Source organism: Lemur catta, chromosome 11 (genome assembly GCF_020740605.2).
Source record: "Lemur catta isolate mLemCat1 chromosome 11, mLemCat1.pri, whole genome shotgun sequence".
NCBI classification, from domain to species: domain Eukaryota; kingdom Metazoa; phylum Chordata; class Mammalia; order Primates; family Lemuridae; genus Lemur; species Lemur catta.
The window spans coordinates 36,251,981-36,264,302 of record NC_059138.1 but is presented as its reverse complement, the minus strand read 5'-3'; the positions used below and the strand labels follow the sequence as shown (position 1 = coordinate 36,264,302).

Here is a 12,322-nt window from a genome sequence, read left to right as displayed (position 1 = left end):
GCTCATGTAATTAAATACTTTATAACTAGTTACGAAAGAATAATGGCCATGCTCAGACACAGGCATGAATCTCTAAACTTCACAGTGTTTTCGGGGCCCGAATGGATTTCCCTTCCTGCCACTTATCTTTAGAGCAGTGGTTGTGGAAACTAGGGCAGGAGGTGGTGGATGCTACTGGCATCTGGTGGGCAGAGGCCAGGGATGCTGCTAAATATCCTACAATGCATAGGACAGCTTTCATGCCCACAACAAAAAATTATCCCACCCCAAATACCAATTGTGCTGAGGAGGAGAAATCCTGCATTATGGACAGTTACAGGAGGTATTAGGTAAGTGTGAAGCTGAAGGGAAACTCCATCAAAGGATATCACATCAGGACTTGTATGAGAGAGGGTTTAAAATAACATGGCAGAATATATTGTTTTGAAGCAAACCTTTGCTTGAAGTTTTGACATAGTGTGTAGGTATTTAGTACCAGTTAATTTTTTTCTCAGATGCTAGTCTGTGATAGCTTAATAAGGCCTATAACAGACAAACTTGGAAATAAAATATCTAGAAACTTTCACTTCTTTATGACTTAAAAATCCACATTACATTTTAATAGTAATAATCCAACTCTCCAAAACTGCCATATATTACAAGACAAGTTATAGATTATCCCCTGTGGGACCTTGGATAAGTTACCTAGCATTACTGGGCACCAGTTTCTCATCTACAAAATGTATTGGTTGGACTGGATTATCTCTAATATCTCTACCAACTCTAAAATGCTACTCAGTGTTCATGCCTAGATCCACGTGGCATGAATCCTGAGTATTGAAACCCTACCAAGTTCGGAAAACCATTTAGGACAACTTTATAGGCTGCTATAGAGATAGAAGAGATCTTGAAAGTCATCAATTCAACTTCTTTGTTTTACAGATGAGGAAACTAAATCCCAGAGGAAAGGAGTTTGCCCATGTCATATGACTATTATTGTCAGAACCAGGATTAGAGAGCTCTTTTCACATCTCCCCACAATTATGAGCATTTTTCAGAAGGGTATGAGTAGGGAATTGTCAATAATCTACATTTTTAAGAAGAAGAAATTGGCTCTAATTAAGCAGAGACAAAACAGTAAACCTATCGATGATACTTAACGGATATGTAGAACCTAAGGGTATCTTTGGAGGACCTTCACTATCTCTGAAGGGCCAAAATGGGATGGGGAGTTGTTTAGATGAACCAAACGATACTCTAGTCAGCGAATTTGAGTAATATCCAGCTAAAAAAGAAAGTGCTCCACCTGGCTAACCTTATTCTACTGAAATTTTCAAACACATTTTATATTCAGAGAGATCTCCCAACTTATTTTTAGTAAGCATACAGCAACTCACCTTGGAGGAGGTTTCCCTTTGGCCTCACACTGGATTACAATATTCTCCCGAGGGTCAATAATATAATCTTTTGGAGATTGTTGAGTGATGGTTGGAGGTTGGAGCACTTAATTGTAGGAAGAAGAATAACATAAAGAAATAAATAATTTAATATAATAATAGCAATCATTTTTTCCTGTATCAAAATCTCTTACCTAAAACTAAATATGCTCCAGGTATTTTTAGTAATTTTTGTTGTAGCAGCACATACCTCAGCAGATTTTCAATGAGAAGTCTCCTAAAACTGTGAAGTCAAGGCATAACTTCCTTTTGGTAACTTTATATGCACTCACAAAGTCCATTTTCCCACACAAAAAGTTTGGGAAAATAATTGCCAGTACAAGCCTAATATTAAGACAGTTTCTTTTCTGATGTAACAATGAGAAATTCTTCTGATTTCTTCAGTTCAAATGACGTTTTTCAATGAAATTTAAGTTATGAGGTAAATTTGCATCTTTCTGAGGAAACAGTAACTGACTTATAGCTCATTAGTGTCCTACTATAAATTAATATATGTTAGGAACAAACATATTTGAGAAATTAATATTAAAAAGATTGTTAAATTGGAGACTTGGCATGTCTTATTAGATTTAGGATGTAGGTGAATTAGGGACAAAGATAAAATGGTCTTATTTGTAAGGTAAATGAAATTGAGGAAGTTCTCTATTCTAGGAGACAGTGTTTCCATTTTGCTCTTCAAAGTGTTATCTGTTTATTATCAAATCAGAGAGGGAAACTGTTCTGACTCAGAACAATCTAATCTGAAGAAAGCTGGTTTCTAGACCTCTAATGCTGTTCAAGTGGTTCTAAGATCACTTTGTCCTTCTTGTGAGATCATAATCACAGAGTGTTAGCACAGGAAGGGCCTGGAGAATTAATCTATCCCAAGATCATTTCTTGCTGCTTAGGATGGCAAAATGGCTCGACTAAGAAGGTACAAAGCAGAGAAGAGAACTAAACTCCCTTCACTGGCTCCTGGTAGAAAGGCACAGCCTTGCACAACTCCATGGAGAGCCGTTTACACAGGCCAGTTGTCCTCAACCAGGGGCAATTTGTCCTCACCCTTCCAGGGACATTTGGCCATATCTGGAGACAATTACGGTCATCATAACTGGGGTCGAGGTGATAACTGGCATCTCGTGGAGAGAGGCCAGGGATGTTGCTAAACACTTAACAATGTATAGGACAACCCCCCCCCCCCCCCCACACACACAAAAAAAGACTTATCTGGCCTCAAATGTCCGTAGTGCCGAGGCTTAGAAGCCTGGGGCAGACCACAATGTGATGGACATCCCAGAGCTGTGCAGCGCAGTGGCCCTGCTGCGGTATGCTTTCCTCTGCAGCATGCAACTTTCCCCAAGGCCTCTCTTAGACTCTCACTTTCCTTCCCTTCCCTGACGTATTTGACATTTTGGCTCATTTAAGTTGTTCATCTTCTGGATGTTCCCTTTCCCCTCGGCCCACACTGTACTTCCTTTGCAAAACCTCTTCTACCTGCCAACCAAGCATTTTGCAAAGCTCAGTAACTATCTTCTGCCTTTGTCTCTCTCTTGTGGTTATTTGTTGCAAGAGATAAATGTGTCATCTCCACATCCAAAGTCTTAAAAATCTGCAAATATGGTTCTATTCTCTTGCCTTGCATCCAGTCTTACTGGATCTCTTACTAAATAACCAAATAACACCTGAAGTACAGATCGAAAGCTAACCTCATTACTGTCAACATTTATCATGCACCTATTTATGCAGGGTTTGGGGCACTGTCAATTTCCCTTCCCTTTGGCAATATCTCACCTCCCCCTTAATTTTCCAGCCAAACCCAGCTATTCTTCCAGCCTCCATCATACACAGGGAAACCTCATTCTTCTAGCCCCGTCAGTATCCAATGCTAGGTAGCAGTTTGGTCTCGTGGTTAAGAACTAGCCTGTTTGTTTCTTACTAGCTGTGAGACTGCAAGCAAATTTCTTAACTTCTGTAAGCCCTAGTTTCCTCAGAGGGAAATGAGGTTTAAAAGTAATGTCTACTCCCAGCTCTTGGGAGGATTAAGAAGATGATTTGTATAAAATTCTTAGTACAAACCGATGCTATAATGGCTCAATGATGTCAGCTATTTTAAAATTATCATAATAATTTTTATTTGGACCAGACTCACCTTTGAATGATCCCTCAGGCTTCGGGACTATAGAGTTTGGGATAATAGAAGGAAGTCTGGAATCCCACACCCAGGGAATAGTGGACAGAGGCAGTAGGGGAGGGGATTCTTAGGAGCGACATAGTCCAATTCCTTGTGCTTTTCTGGGAGGGACAGAAAAGGTGCAGATTTGGTGGTTTCAAATGCAGAACTTCTATTTACATGCTGAGTTGGCTTAGACGCTACTCCTAACTGCCAGGAGTTTACTGTCTGGATGTACCTCTGAACAGTGCTTAGGTCACTCGACAATTAACAAATGCTTTGCAGAAATAAGGGGAAAAAGTGATTTTACATAATTTTCCTGATTAATCCAACATCAAAGGAAATTTTCAAATGCCTGAAAACTGGCTATTTTTCAGCTAGATGATAGATGTCTGGAGCAAGCCACTCAGGAACGATGTTGAGTGGGAGCTGCTTGTCTTTTGCACGTTTCAAGACAATATTCAAATTCGCTGGGTTATTCTACTTATGACACCTAGAAACATCAGTCTCCACAGTCCTGAAGGGTAAAGATGTATAATGGGGCATATAGCTGCTGACTTGGGTAAAGCTTCTGTACGTACCCACCTTCTAAAAGACACCAAAAGACACATCTTTGCTCCAGAGAGCATTTAATAGCATTTAGAACCAGATAATCATTCTCTCCAAATTTTGAGAATTTTCTCATTGAGTTACATCAGATGTGAATAAAGCTTGGAAGTTAGTAGAGCAGCATACTGGTAAAAGAAAGAGTAATACCTGAGTCTTCACAATTCATGCAGGTAATATATTACACTTGCTTCTTGGTATTTAAATGCAACGCTTAGCTATAGTAAATGCATGTGCTTAAAAAGACACTCATCACAAAACATGAAATTGTGCATTTAATTCACAGTATTAATTCAAAAAACAAAGACATGGTCAAATTTTCACACTGCCTAGTAATTTACAGAAAGACACTTACAGTCTTCAAGAAGTTTTGCTTTTTCCCCATCAATATCAGCAGGTGAGTGGGCAAAAAGGATTAAAGAAAATCAGAGGTTAGCAATAAGAACGTTAGAACCCTGAAGATAAAAGGGGCATCTGTCTATTTGATTTGACCTAAAAAACCCGTATAGTGGAGATTGAGGTTGTGAAGTTGTAAGAGACACAAACTCACATTAATAGTTTTGTTTAGTCCTACAGCAGCTTTCCCACGTAAACACATGGAAGAACAAAAGCAACGCTGTAGGCAAAAAAAAAAAAGATTCTTCCAGGAACAGGAATGGCTAATTCCATTCCATACATGTTGCACCGGACAAGTAATTATGTTCAATTTGAAAAATAGCTGAAATCTACAATTAATTTGAGTTGTCACATGCTGTGTAGTGTCTGATCCCATTATCCCAGACATCACTATGCATATGGTAATAATACCTAACAATGGGACATTGCTATAATGACAATGCTCCATCCAAGCCAAGTCTAACACTGATTTTAGATTTTTATATTTCTCTGGTTAATCTCCAAGTCAGTAATTGAACTTTTTAGACTGTTAGCATATTTCTGCTTCAGAAATCCTCAATCACCCAGCGGTTGCTGGTGCCCACACCAAGGAGCCGCTCATGTACTGGAGAAAGGGTGTAAGAAATAGGGGCAGGGAAGAAATCACATTAGCATGCAATTCAGATCATTCCACAGTGCTGCCTGTCATTACTACTTCAGAAGGTTAATGCAGGAGTGCCTGAGTTAGCCGTGACTTTCTTTTCATCATGGTTATGCCTCTTCTCCATTAGCAGCAATAATTGAGTTAGCCGTAGGTGACTGTTTCCCTCTGATTGTTAGATTGAGCAGTCAGATTAAGGGAGAATATATTTAACATGAGAGAGAACAAAAGCATTTCTTTCAAGTGCTTTTCTTCCTCTCCTGTGTATCTGTCAGGGCAAATGCTTACTTAGGCATGCCTACTCCAATGGGCTTGAGCAATTACCTATATTTTTGAAAATTGAAATTAAGGTCATTTAATGCATATTTTTTAAAAATAAGAAAAATATTGCATTTTATTGTGTTTTTTTTTTTTTTTTTTGAGACAGAGTCTTGCTCTGTTGCCCGGGCTAGAGTGAGTGCTGTGGCGTCAGCCTACTCACAGCAACCTCAAACTCCTGGGCTTAAGCGATCCTCCTGCCTCAGCCTCCCGAGTAGCTGGGACTACAGGCATGCGCCACCATGCCCGGCTAATTTTTTCTACATATATTTTTAGTTGGCCGGATAATTTGTTTCTATTTTTAGTAGAGATGGGGGTCTCGCTCTTGCTCAGGCTGGTCTCGAACTCCTGATCTCGAGCGATCCGTCCGCCTCAGCCTCCCAGAGTGCTAGGATTACAGGCATGAGCCACCTCCCGGCCCTATTGTGTTTTTGACTATAGAAGTGCAGCGAAGGAAGTCAACAAAGTATAGGGCAAACTACATCTCTTCTTAATGTCTTCTCACTGGCAGTTGCAACCTCTACGGCAAAAAAGAAAAAAATGACATCCCAACAATTGAACAGCCCTAGAAAAGCGCTGTCTTCCTTGTACCTTGGAAAGCTTGCCAAACAGATGTTCTATTCAGGAAGCTAATGGATTTAAAGAGGTCGTGCAGATTAAGGATAAAGGAGAAATCAATGCTGAAGTACGGTAATTGTCCAGATATGAAATTCTGCTTTCCATTGCAGGAAAAGGGACCAGTTGGAACCTAGCATTATATTTATTTTTCACAATCAAGCCACCCAGATCAGGGAGAGTGCAGCGTATGTATATTTTACTATTAGGAAAAGAGTGGGTGAACATAGTAGCTGTTGTTTGTTCCATGTTAGTGTTTTTGCATATTACTTGTTTTAGTCTCAAAATTTGTATCTTGGTCTTTGGATCACGTTGTTTAAACCAAAGAAGACTATTTGCTACTCTCTAGATAAGATATTCTTCCTAGTTCTAGACTCATATTTAAGACTCACAATTAGAAAGTGACACGTGTGTGGTCTGAATCAAGAGAAATGAATTAAGTGTGGTCTGGGGGTTCCAAGAAGTGTAGGGCTGGCGGAGACAGCATCCCTGCCTTTGCAGAACACGTGATGGGGAGGTGTGGAGGGGCAGTGGGGAAGTCTCTACGATCCTTTTAAAGTGGTTCGTCTAGCTTTCTTGCAGGACAGCTTCTCGAAAGAGCCGCCTGTTGGGAGGACCCAGCAGTGGAACAACTCACTCCTTCTCAGGCCATCCCTGCACACAAAGGCACCTGACGGGTAGGAGGAGAACGACAGGGAGGGAACACTGTGCCTGGCCATTTCAATGGCCATTTCTGCGGTGTGAGTCTTTAAAAACACCAGGTGCTGAAGGTTAAAGCCAAATTATATTTGATTAGCTTTTCAGTATCACACAGACACCTTCTTCATGCGAGCAGTTCAGAGTGATAGTAAATGCCGGGAGGCTTTGACTCCCAGGCCTAACAGCTTTAAAATGTTAATACTTACGATCAAGAGGTACTTCCAGTGCACTAATCATCTGGCACAGGAAGAGAATCAGGGGCACTCTGCCTGCAGATAAGCGCTTCTTTTTCGGCATTATTTTAAGCTGCATTAGCTTAACTCCTGCTGAGACCCACAAACGGAATTTCCTTTTCTTCCTTCACAAAAGATTTTGTGAAACGTTGTGTGCAGTGTTTAAATAATTTTTATGCGGGGAACTGAAAAAGGATAGAGTAAGAATAATAATTATAAGCTATTAAAAAGAAGGAAATGAAGAGCAGACGTCTGTAGCACAGGAAATCAGCCCTGTATTATACATGAACTCTAAAAGAAAGAAAGCTAACTTTTAAATATTTAACTCTCTCCACTGGAATAATCATTTATTCATAAATCAGCTAAAATCAGTTCAGAAATACATGTAGTGATGTCAAGCTAAACCTGTCTACTTTACCATCCTTATGGTTTTTCCATTTTAAATGGTATTTGTATTGCAAGTGCTCAGAAGTATCACGTCCTGCCTAGTAGATGAGGAAAACTTGGCTTTTAAGCCAGTTAGGAAGCAATCTCTTTGTGATTTTAGCGGGGATGCCTAATGGCTTCTCCATTCTAGAGATTATCCTTGGGAAAGTTCAGGGCATTGTTGCAAATTTGCTTCAAATCCAAAACACTGTTACCAGCTGAACACCAACGATTCAGGTCTTTCCCACCTCTCACCCAGATGACAGCAACAGACCTGGCTGGGCTCTGAGTTCAGGCCTTCGTCACCGTGGTCACCCTCCTTAACAGTGCAGGTTAATTTTTTTTTTCTAAACAGTCTTCCCTTGTTAAATATTGGTAGTAGCCATACTTGATCTATCCTATAAAGTCCAATATATCCTTAAAGAGTATTTGAAGACCTCAGCTATCTGGCCTCAATTTATCCTACAAGCCTTACTTCCTCCCATTTCCATATAACTATTTATTTTGTTTGATGATTCGTTTCTGTTTTTCTTTCTTGTGTGAATCCTTCAGTATGCCTCAAATTTTCCCACCTTCTTGTCTTTTCTCATTCTATTCCCTTTGTCTAGAATACCTTGTCCACTATATATTCTTATCAAAGTCCAATTTATTTCTCATAAATCAGTGAAAAGGTCACCTCCAAGAAACATTAGCTGGTCACCCCAACTAGAAGTCATTTCATTACTAACTCTGAATTCCTGAAATACCTTGTTTTAAAAATCACATACATTATATAGATATATTAATAAATAGACCATTTATATTTATATAAATATGTGTATTTGTATACACGCTCTCTCTCTCCCCTGCTCCTTCAGCAAGGATTGTGTCTCTCTCATCTTTGGATCCCTCTCCCACCACCTAATATATTGTGCCTTGTACCTGGAAGGGTTCACTGCACAATGGTGAGCATGAGCGTAAACACAGAACAGAAATATCTACCCTACAGGAAACTCCTACCTGAAATGACAGGTTTAATCATGGCTTCTCCTTAATGAAGAGGGGTGGGGGTGACCAATGACTCTCTCAGGAAGGTGGGAGGGATGTTATTGTTACAAACTGGGATAGGTCGTACAGGTTTAAATACTGGACTATCTGTGTAATTTTTATTTGTGCAATCGTGTATTCCTATGATGTCCGTCTTTCTCACTAAACTGCATCTGTCCTGTGCCCACTGCATCCCCAGGGCCCATCATGGTGCCTGGCACATGGTAGGGAGTAAATAAATATTTTCGGGGAAAAAAATGAATGAAAGGAGGAAAGAGGAAAGAAAAGGAGGCTTAAGATATTTGGAGTTGAGGTTGTATTCAGACAGGCAGTCTGACCATGGTCTACCCAAGGCTATATTTATCAATATAGTTATACTGCTTCGTTTAATAACCAAACTCTTGTCAATATGGCCAAAGTAGTTTTAAGATCCTGTCTGTGTATGTGTGTGGAATAGAGCTTAAATGTACAAAAGGAATATCAAACAATGCTCTGCCCCATGTATTTTGCTAGCAATTGAGTTCTCATTTGAACATGGTTAAAATTATAGTAGGACACTTCTTACAAAACAAATTTAAAAAAAGAACTTAACATAGTAAACATAAACATTATACTTATATAGTACTATAGTATAAATAAAACATCCATGTTATGTGGTTTCACTTAACAGCCAGGAAATTTGTTTTCCTATATCATAAAATATGAACATTCATGTCCATTAAACATCGAGAAGCAGGTATAGCAGCTCACCCAATCACCTCTGACCAAAATACTAAGCAGACTTTCCGTGTGTGCAAAGCACATCTATGTCATTTAATAAATTTTACTTAGGTATCTCAGGAGTTCTCTGTTGAAATGCTAATTGTGAATTCACCCAAAAGCTTCAGGGAAAATAAAAATAGTGATACAAATGGCACTAAAACAAGCTGATCGTACATATTACACATATTAAGAGAAAACAACAGAGCTAAACCCTGGGAAAACAAATAGTATACCTGCCTGATTCCTGTGTCATGCCAAAGAAGTTTATTTAATTTAAGTGCCAAGCTCTCTGAACAGGGGCTAGATAAGTAATATAATTTCCAAAAAATGTACTAATAAATTGTAATGCCTGTAAGAACTTAAACAGCTACATAAAATTTCTGTTATAAGTTCTTCTTTATTTATTTTGCCTGGATGCCTAAACTGTTCATCTTCCAAAACAGAGAAAACCTTTAGACAGCTTCATTTAAAAGAAAGTAAAATCAACCTTCTTTATCATTTTAGAGTATATACATAGAGTAAAATATTGCATATGAAATCACAGTGTTTTATAAAGAAAAAAATAAAAATGTTAAGAAAAATTGAGAGAGAACTTACTTAAAGAGATATGAGTGAATAAGTCCTCACACTGCTGGGAGGTCGTGGACTATGATAACTGAAGATGTGTTCTCTCTCCGGAAGTTTAAGTGAACTGCACCCTTAGCCACAAATCATCTCTAGAGCAGGTTCTGTTAGGGGCGGACAAAGCAATGGTCCAGCCTATCCTCTGACTCCTGCCCATGGAAAATCACCCACTCCTCCTACAGATGCCCTCGTAGGTGAAAATCCAAGCACGTAAGGACAGCATTAAGTCCCCAGCACTCCGTCAAACTGAAAATCAAATACAGCTACTGAAGATTGAGCTTTCTCTCAGCAAGAGTAATGCACTCTGCACATTGCACAAAGAAAAACCACTGCTTTGCAGTCCCAGCATTGATGTCAATGTCCTGCCCCACTGGAGCCTGTCTGCCCAGTACTTTACCTTGGAAAATGACAGTCAGTCTTCCTTAAGTGAGAATCATGAACTAAAACTAAACTGTTTATGTAATTATAGTACAATGAATAAAACCCCAATTTGAAATAGCAGCATCATTTTTAGTCAAGGCTAATGAGTATGTTAGTGCAATATAGCTTGTGATTTGCAAAAAAATATTTGCCATAGACATTTTAAAGCATGCTTGCATGGGAAAAATGGTAGGTTCATCTTCTGAAAATAAATCACCCTGATATTTAAAATCTCATATATTATTAAAATGAATGAGAATAATGATAAACAGTAAAGCTCTTTCATATTTCATTTCATTTAACTCCATTCAAAGCAACTTTTTGGATGTTACCTGTAGGACCTGTGAAATAGAAAGGGAAAAAAGCTCCCTTCTTCAGTAAACTCTCACCATTAGACAAGAAATGCAATTCAAGGGTCTCTTACTTCCTTGGCCTCAAATTCATATCAAATCACACAGCAAATGTTCCCAGTGTAATTTGCTATATGTTTCTAAAGAGAAATCTAAAGTTTTGATGAAGGATTCACATCAGGCCTGAGAAGAACAGCTCTGCTTTGCTTACTTAAGAAGTCTTATCTTTAGGAAAAAAAAAAAAAAAACCTTTCTTTTTCTCTCAAATGAAGGATGAAATTATTTTAATGAAAAAAATAAATCAGATCTTTATCAGAACTGAAAGGCCCTGCATCACCTGCCATTTCATTCTTCTCTATTTGTGTTTTTCATCTTTCCTACATGGGTGGGCTCAACGCAGACTGCACACATAACGTGATCTACACTCTCCAAGCCGATAAACAAATATGCTTACATGACCGGACGCCCTTTGACACACTAATTATTGCTCTGAAGACCCATCGGTGGCTGGCCTCTCTGACTGGACAACTAAGTGGGTGTGACATCATCTTGACTATGAAAGGCGTTTTTCAGCAGTCAACTCGAGGATGGTCACTTTTTATATTTTAAATATTTGCCATGAGGAATAAGCACATGAATGCCCATCCTCAGCCCATGCTTGTGCTCACCAATCACAGATTTTGAGTCTGAGAGTGTGGAGGAAAGGTTAGAGGGAATTAGATAATGACTATTAATAGTTAACACATCAACAAGTCACAGTGACATCTATACAACTGTACAACTACCAAACACACCTCAGAAAAAAGTAGTTTGGGATTATGGGACTATAGGGAGTACAATGATCAAACAAGGCAAATTGTGTGAAGTGTTAAGGGACGTGTTTCTAATTTCCTTAGTACAAAGGAATCTCCCACAGTAGAGTTTCTGCAAGCAATCTGGCAACTAGAACCCTGAGGACCACCTAAGGAAAGGTGAACGATTAACAGGTGGTTTTTACCCAAATAGCAGACGATTGAACACATCTGATAATAGCTCAAAATCCTACTCCTCACAGCACTATAACTGACTATCTTATTTGATATTCATAAAAACCCAAGAACATAGGCAAGCAGGTATTATATCCATTTAACAAATGGGAAGAAAAGAGCAATCACAATTGGCTACTATTCCGTGAGCCCTTTCCATGGGCCAGGCATTGCACTGAGTCTCCTCCATGCATTAACTTATCTCATCTTCCCAACAACACCAAAATGTAAGTTTTATACATTTCCCAACTTCTTATAAGGAATCCAAGGTGCAGGATGGCAAGTTACCTGCTTAATTAAGGACACACACACGGTATGTGAAGTAGCAGACCTGAGCTCCAGTTTTGAAAAGTTCTGGAGCTTTTAGCCATCTCACATTGCCATACTCTGAGAGGTCCTTGCATTTCCCTCCCTCCTGTACCCTCTTACTTTGCAATTATCCAATAAGCAAATAGAATAACCAAGTTTACTCATTAATGTTAAAAAAGCAAAACACTAATGGTTTCTGAATATCGATAGAAGATCTTCACAGTGTTGCCTATAGCACAACTTCAGGAGCTTCTTCACACTGGATTTCATGTGACTAGTGCTGCCTGG

At 39.1% G+C, this 12,322-nt stretch overlaps 1 protein-coding gene across 32 annotated transcripts in view; it reads right to left on the bottom strand.

Moving 5' to 3' along the window:
• NRCAM (neuronal cell adhesion molecule) overlaps positions 1-10,240 on the bottom strand; it is a 79,413-nt gene extending 69,173 nt beyond the window's left edge. For 23 of the 32 annotated variants that reach the window (XM_045565400.1, XM_045565412.1, XM_045565399.1 and 20 more), the window contains exons 1-3: positions 7,066-7,171; positions 4,547-4,564; positions 1,377-1,482 (exon numbers count right to left, since the gene is read on the bottom strand). In XM_045565400.1, the coding sequence (XP_045421356.1) occupies positions 1,377-1,482; positions 4,547-4,564; positions 7,066-7,171 (230 nt within the window). Of the gene's footprint in view, positions 1-1,376; positions 1,483-4,546; positions 4,565-7,065; positions 7,278-9,903 lie in introns of those variants that run through there. The other 9 variants (XM_045565424.1, XM_045565423.1, XM_045565409.1 and 6 more) reach the window with 3 other exon arrangements.
• Positions 10,241-12,322: the final 2,082 nt, after the last annotated feature.